Source organism: Pinus tabuliformis, chromosome 3_2 (assembly GCF_031772625.1).
Source record: "Pinus tabuliformis cultivar Carrire ecotype Pingquan chromosome 3_2, CPIR1, whole genome shotgun sequence".
Taxonomy (NCBI): domain Eukaryota; kingdom Viridiplantae; phylum Streptophyta; class Pinopsida; order Pinales; family Pinaceae; genus Pinus; species Pinus tabuliformis.
In genome coordinates, this window is record NC_142302.1 from 247,764,142 (window position 1) to 247,772,451 (window position 8,310).

The window sequence follows — 8,310 nt, forward strand, 5'->3', positions numbered from 1 at the left end:
AAGCTCTAGATGCTGCTGGGCGATCTGGGGGTCTAACACTTTGAATCAACCCTCGAGCCATAAAGGTTTCATCTTCTTGGGGTGGTCAAGGCTTCCTTGGTATGGATATTTTCTCGTCCAAATTGGGCAAACATCTCTGTATTGTGAACATTTATGCTCCCAATCAAAATAGATTGGCCTTCTGGCAACAGTTCCTTGATAATCCCCTGATCAACCAATCCTCTATCTTAGGGGGAGATCTTAATTTTTCCATCAGACATGAAGAGTCCTGGGGACACCACTCACAGCTGGATCCACTCTCGGATTAGATGGGCATGCTCTTGGAACAAAATGTTTTTATTGATGTTCCTATGAACAAGAAGATGCCAACTTGGCACAACAGACGGACCGGAGATGCAGCTCTAGGGAGGAGACTAGACATGTATCTCATCCATGAAGACCTGCTTACCTCTCTCACCAATTACAGACAATGGGTGGGAACTGGGGGAATTTCGGATCACTCCCTTGTATATCTAGAAGTTGTTGTCTCATTCAAGAAACGTAGGGCTCCTTTTAAGTTTAACTCGACCTGGTTAAAGGATCCTGATTATCTCAGGATGGTCTTGGACTTTTGGAAGGCTCATCCCCTACCAAATGCCCAGAGGAAGGCCGAAGGATTTTGTAGTAACCTATATAATCTTAAGCGATTATCCATAGAGTGGGCCAAAAGGAAAAAAGCCAGGGAGGAACATACCCTAGTTGACATTGAAAATCAGCTAGCAGCTTTATTGGATGAACAGGGAAGAGGTTTCATCTCTATAGAAGCAAAACTACATCTTGTGGAATTGGAATCCCAGAGAACAAAGATCCTTTTGGATCGGGAAGAAACATGGAGACTCAGAAGCAGGGCTATTTGGTTACAAGCGGGGGATGGCAACACTAAATTCTTTCATAAATTTGCAAATGGAAGGAAAGCCAGCAACACCATCTGGCAGATGCCCATGGAATAGGGTCTGATTGCAAATACACATTCCCTATTTGCTCGGCTGGGTAATTCTCACTTCAAGCAGCTGTTCAAAGCCCCTCCAGGCACACCTCTTGTTGATATCATTCGCATTGCTGGACATTTCCCCAGATTTGTGGAACCTGACCTGATGGAGGATCTCATAAAACATGTTACTATGGGGGAACTGGAGGGCACCCTGAAGTGGTTCAAGACAGACAAAAGTCCGGGGCCGGATGGTTGGTCCGTGGAATTCTACCTTACATTTTTTGACATTATTGGACCGGACCTACTTGATGTGATTGAAGAATGTCATTCATCAGGGAGAATTTATGAACCTATCAATTCCACCTATATAGCCCTCATTCCCAAGATGGACTCCCCACTATCCTTCAATGACTTCATGCTGATATCCCTATGTAATTGCCTATACAAAGCCATTGCAAAGATCATTGCAAACTGCATCAAGCCGAACCTATTGGACCACATCTCCCTAGAACAGTTTTCCTTCCTTCAAGACCAACAAATCCATGAGTCATTGGTACGGCGCAAGAGGCCCTTCACTCCATCAAACTGAAGAAGCTTAAAGGGGTGATGCTTAAGATTGACCTCTCAAAGGCCTTTGATAGGGTCAGCTGGTTATTTCTTAGGATGATACTTACCCATCTAGGGTTCCCACTGGTTTTTATCAGATGGATTATGTGCTGCATCACATCTATATTGTTCAGAATCTTAATCAATGGATTAGCCTCCCACTCTTTCTAGGCAGAGCGAGGAATCAGGCAGGGGTGCCCACTCTCCCCCCTGCTATTTCTTTTGATTATGGAAGGCCTAAGCAGGCTGATTATGGCTGAGAAGCGTGCAGGCCGGCTCATGGGTCTCAATATCATGGATCAATGCACACTATCACATCTACTCTTTGTTGATGATATTCTCATTTTTTTAGATGGGAGAATTCAGGACATCATTACACTTACTTAAGTGTTGAAACTATTTAGCACCACAACTGGGATGGAGATAAATTAGGCCAATTCGACTATATCCTTCTCAGTCTATACCCAACATGTTATAGATCCATTTGGGCACATCAATCCAAACATCCAGATTAGTGTTTTAGGACTCATAAAACCCTGATTTCAATTGCTACATTCCCTAAACAAGTCACTCCTTTGAATTCCTCCTTCCCATACAGTTTCATAACTTGAAGACATCTAGAAACAACCTCTAGAGGGACCAGCGCAAGTAAGCCCTTGTAAAGGTGCACTGTAAAGCAGTTGAGTCCACTGCCAGGGTGCTCTGCAGAGCACTTAGGCTTCATTTCACCTGCGCTGGGTGAGAATTAGCAAATTCACATAGGGTTTGGGGAATATTCTAATCTTTTAGAGTCATCTAGAAGGTTCCCTCACTTATCAACTCCTATGAGCTCGAAAATGGATGAGGAATGAGTTAAGGTGCATCCTATCCTCTCTTCCCTTCCTCCATGGAACTAATTCTAAGTATGGAAGTCCTTTCAATGCCACCATTTATGACAAAACATCCTTCATATTCCTATAAATTGACCACTCATCTAAGTGATCAGGGGCTGGATTATGTTGAATTGTAAGGAGATAATGCTGCTATGAGATTTGGCTTTGAAGCAAGTATTGTAATGCTACAAGTTTGTCATGATTTTGATGTAATGTGGATGGGATCCAAGCTAGATGAATGGCTTTGAATCAGACACCAATGGTTGTAATTTCTTCTTCTATCTAATAAAATGTTTGAACCTTTTTCCCATATGTTTGTATTGTTGCATACTACATATATGTGTGAATTGTATCTGATTCCTTTCACTTATATTCAATAGATTGTGTGCTTTGATCGGTTATTTGTTTTCTGTTTTGTTTATAGGGTACTTCTCAAGCGTATTAAGTACGGGAAGGAGCAATGGGATCGATACAATGGAGACGAGAGGAAAGCAGAACTCCAAGTAGGTCTTCTTATCTTCTCATCTTATCTATTGCTTATAGGAAAAGTATAAAACACTTCAAACTATTTTTCTAGAGACAACTACTTATCTAGGGAATTAATATTTATCCGTAGGTACCAAACTCTCCAAAACAAATTGGCGACTCCACTAGGGACTAATCCTCTTTCCTACTAGCTTATCCACCTCCTAGGACATCCTTGCAGACCTTATTTGTGTTCATAGATTGTAATTCAGCTCTTTACATTGAAAAATTGGTCAAAATTGTGTCAAATTGCCTCTTGAAATGGCTTACTATCACCAGCAGAGGCTTGTGAGGGACACAGTGCATTGCAAAACACCCCTGGCTTAGGGATAGTGCTTTGAAGTGCACTGTCTCCCACTCTGGGTTGTGCTGATCCTCATAGGGTTAGTTTCCCACCTTTGGAAAGTGTTTTTGCCAATTTTTCTTTTTTTGTTTGGTTGCTGATTTATCAATGAATGCTATGTCTCAGAAAATAGGTTTCTATCTCCTGGTCTAGCCCAACTTTTATGGATTGATTAATGTTTCTTGATGTTTTCTTTGTCGTTATCGATCAATAGTAAAGGTTACAATATAGTTGATTAATCTTCATTCGAAAGAAAGTGTCATAAAGTCCTCTCTTCCCTCGAATTAGAACTATCGTAAAAGTCTTCATTCTTATGAAAGATTAATTGATTGTATGTGCATATTTCCTTTTGTTCACATTCACATTAAGGAAATAGAAAATAAATACATGCATGTTGCATTGAAAATTTTTGTGTGTATTCATAGGAATAGTGCAGGGAATTGCATTAGATTGTTCTCTTTGCTCTTTGATCTAAAGAAATCTGATTGCTCTATCCCTAAGTAGCTAGGATTTTCATCATTAAATTGAATGGAAAGAATTATTATCATGATAGTTTCATTCCTAGGAATTTCATAATACATCACGTGGTGAACTTGGAAGGAAAATTCCTAAGCAAGATCAACTTAAAATTAACATCAATTTACCTAATGGAGAATTGTCATTAACGAGAACATTTAGTGGTTCTAGGCTAGAGATGTGTTCCGGAATCATAAAACAAAGTAGTTGTCACTAATTTGTCTACAATACATTCCGAGTGTGATACCTAATTCCACGTACATGATTATATCGTAGCTCGTCCATGTACCTTCAGGTATACAGGGTGGTCTTACAGTACATAAAGTATATGGGAATTCTCTCATTGTGTGGTTTTGCATTAGACAACGCTTATACGGACTGGGCCTCCACGTACCTTCGAGTATATATGGGAGGACAAATTTAGGTTTCTATCCATCCTTAAGTAACCAAGAAAGTCGCCTTGTACATTGTGATACACCAAACACAACATTCAGGGAGATTACCTGCCTGTACTTCTCAGTTCACCGGGATGTATTTTGCAGTTCACAGTTGCTTGGTAAACCTTTTGCCTAGATTATCCTTAGTTGATCTTAGGTTGAAACATATGGCGAAAAATCTGAAGTCCACCGATCAAGGAATTCCTTTTGATGGGAATCCTAGTCCTTTTCCTCCTTTTGGAAATATTGGTGCTCCTTATATGGCTACATTGTCCCTTCCGGGACTTACCATTGGCTTGCCACTATGGTTTTTTTCAACTTCCTTGGTTCAAAATATCGTGATTTCTCCGTAATCGAGTACACCTCCAACTAGACAAAATCAACCTCCAGTTGATCCTAAAGTTGACCCTTTGCCTTCTTCGTCAGTTGTTTCTTCCTTCCCTTCTTCCTCTTTGCCTGGTGAAAGCATTGGTACTAGTAACCAGGTGCTAAGAAGAAGAAGAAAGGGAAGAAGAAGAAGAAGAAGCAAATTCAACAGAGGGGTAACCAAGAAATCATTGCTTTGAATGCAACATCTGATGAGAAACCATCCATCAAGCCTCACAAAGTTCAATATCCATGAAAAATTTGTGCAGGAGACCATCTTATTCGAAATTTTCCTGATATTCCTCGGATCTTAGAAGAATGGTCTTCCTGTTCACATCATCCTGTGTCATCAACTTCTGGAGATCATGCTGATGACACACCATCAACTAGTGGTAGTAAAGTTCATGGAAAGAAGGGTAAAGTTAAGTTTTCCTGTAGGTTATGTGAAGGGAATCACCCCATACACCTTTGTCCCTATTTGGATGAAGCCCAAAAAGTGTTGGATAATTGTCCTGCTTCACCACAGCGACTTCCATCTAGTTAGAGGAGACTCTCCCTTAATCCTTCACTAGTTGATGAATTGACTGACTCAAATCAAACGTCAGTCAAACCCAATCTCTCTGAAAGTGAATCCTATGAGTCTATACCCGACCCAAATCAATCGGTCGAGGTAATAGTTGACCCAGTTCACCTTCAATTAATCGTACCTTTCCCGAAGAGAGTGAGTATGATACCACTTAGGTTCTTTTTGTTTCTTCAGATTCTAACGAGCTTGGAAACAACCTTCCTGTTCCATCAAGGCAGGTAGAAAATCCTCCTATTCTTAAACACAAGGGGATAATACTCTTGTTTCTATGGTACCCCTCCAAGTAGTCTGGTCACTTCCTTTGATTGGAATCGACTGGCAAGATTCTGTCTTCCTTCTTATGTGCCTTTCAAGATCATAGTACAGGTTTGTAATATGATTGTATTGGCACTATTATAGATGAAGGTGCATTTGTGAGTATCCTTTCCTCAACTGCTTGGAAAGCACTCGATTCGTCGCTACTTGTGCCTGTTACCCAGAATTTGTTGGCTTTTAACAGAGGAACCAGTCAACCATTAGGGATCCTTCCTCAGTTGCCAATTACTTTGGGAGGAAAAATCATTTATCTGAATGTGATGGTAGTCCCAGACCCTTTATATTACAATTTACTTCTTGGGCACGACTATGTTTTTGACATGGGAGCTATTGTTTCAACACTCTTTCAAGTGATTTTTTTCCCACATGAAGGCAGAATTGTCACTGTTGACCAGCTTTCATTTCCCAGTCCAAATATGGCTTCCAGTCAACCATCTTCCCAAAATGGTCCTTTTGTACCAATGGTATCATCCCCACCATGGGTTAATTATGTGGCAACCCATTCCATGCCTACATCAATTGACGATCAATTTAGTGATGTTGTACATTATGTAGTGGGGGCATTGGAACCATATCTCTCTAATGATCCCTTCCAGAGAAATGTTCTCCCATATGATGAGAACCTCTTGGAAGTCATGACCTGTTATCGGTCATGATCAAGGAATATGAGGATAGTTCTTTTGCTATGTCAACCTCATTAAAAAATGAAACAACTCCTATGATAACAATTCCTTGTCTTGTGTCAACCTCGTTAAAAAATGAAACCAAGGATATGAGGATAGTTCTTGGCCTTGTGTCAGCTTCATTAAAAAGTGAAACAACAAATACGAGGATAGTTCATTGTCTTGTGTCAACCTCGTTAAAAAATGAAACAAGTAATATGAGTATAGTTCCTGGTCTTGTGTCAACCTCGTTAAAAAAGGAAACAAAGGGTATGAGGGTTTTTCCTTGTCTTGTGTCAACCTCGTTAAAAAATGAAACAAGGCATATGACCATAGTTCCTTGTCTTGTGTCAAGCTCGTTAGAAAATGAAACAAGGAATCTAAGTAGAGTTCCTTGTCTTGTGTCAAGCTCATTAAAAAAAGAAACAAGGTCCCCTGGGGCAAATTTCCAAGTCGAGTCTTTGATTAGATCTCATAAAATCCCGGTCGAGTCTTTCACTTGATATCGTAAAAGAAACTTCATTCCATCCACCTCATAGCCACGAGTAGTCTACTTAGCTGAATGTAATGAATCTTGGGGGGCATGCACCTAGTGGTAAAGTTAATTTTCCCTGTAGGTTATGTGAATGGAATCACCCCATTCACCTTTGTCCCTATCTGGACGAGGCCAGGAAGGTGTTGGATAACCATCCTGCTTCACCGCAGCGACTTCCATTTGGTTACAGGAGACTCTCCCTTTCATCATGTTGGGGGCATATAAACCAATCTCAAGCATAGTTCTTCCTTTCAAGCTTGTGTAAAAATGAAACTGAATTCAAGCATAGTTCTTTGATTTAATCTTGTGTAAAAATGAAATTGAATCCAAGCATAGTTCCCTATGGTTCAAGCTTGTGTAAAAATGAACCCATATCCATTTTAATCCTCATGATTGCCATTCTATTAGCCTCTGTTGTTAGATGAGCCTTGGTTTTTTTCATCCCATCGCCACCATCCCTTTGGCTAATCATATGCTTTCACTTGGTTGTTTTACCCTTTTTGAGGAATAGTTGCAGCGAGTGGTCTTATTAGCCAGCCTCTTCACATAAATCAACATGTTTTGAGAAGTTCCAACATCATTGGAACCAGTTTCTATCCTAGACACTGCTCGTTCCTCAAAGTGGAGTCCTCTTTAAGCTCTTTCCAAACTCTTGAAACATGAAAAGATTGCCGAGCGCTTGTCCTTTTCAGCTCGTTAACGGATTGGAAATGACATCCACTCAGTATAAGTTTAACACTTTTTTGGGCTGAGATAGATTAATTACGAAAAATGAATACGTTGACCTAACATGGTCAATAGGTTCTCTCTGGTATTGTTTTATGCTTTTTTAGGCTTGAGAGACAAATATACAAAAAATAAGTTGTGGATTTTTCCTTTTGTCCCTTTCCAAACTCTCTAAACATGAAAAGGACCGAGTTATCTTTATCGTTAAACTCGTTAAAAACAACAAATAGCGACAAACTTGTCCATCTAGACAAGACCGAGTTTACCTTTGCTAGACTCATTAAAACATCAGTGATGGATTCGCCTGAAGAGAGAATTTATACGAAAAGCATATGTTATCCTCCTCAAGCTTGATAAAAATAAATAGGTACTGATCAGCAATGACTGGGGAAAATGGGAAAAGGGGAAAACCACTTTATGGTAGCAGGTCGCTCTTGAACATGACACTTTCACTCCATCACCATGACTATCTGGGTTGGGTTATTAGCTTGATGGTTATCACACCGTTGGTGTATCATACCATCCATCACTTTGTTTTGGGTCAATTCTACCAATTCATTTCAGTGTTGCTGACATGTTCAAGAGAAGTCATTCAGTCAAAATTCATCCTTTGCAATACCATAAACCTTCATTTTCATGACCGCCATTCCTGAACCATCTTCAGTAAAATTCCATCTCCAAAATCACTACACTCGTTTCATGTCATTGATGTGGGATACTTCAAGGCCCTCTTGCAACGAGTTGCTTCTTGTCAACATCATCTCATTATCTAAGAAGTTGACTTAGAAACACCCTTCCAGTACCTTGAGGCTTTCATGCATCAATGGCAGGTTTCTCGCTTCTGGTGATAG

At 40.1% G+C, this 8,310-nt stretch overlaps 1 protein-coding gene across 1 annotated transcript; it reads left to right on the top strand.

Moving 5' to 3' along the window:
* Window positions 1–308: 308 nt before the first annotated feature.
* On the top strand, window positions 309–989 carry LOC149180612 (uncharacterized). The gene has a single exon (XM_089413926.1). It carries the CDS (start codon window positions 309–311, stop codon window positions 987–989), a length of 681 nt encoding a protein of 226 aa, XP_089270052.1.
* The last annotated feature ends 7,321 nt before the right edge of the window (window positions 990–8,310 follow it).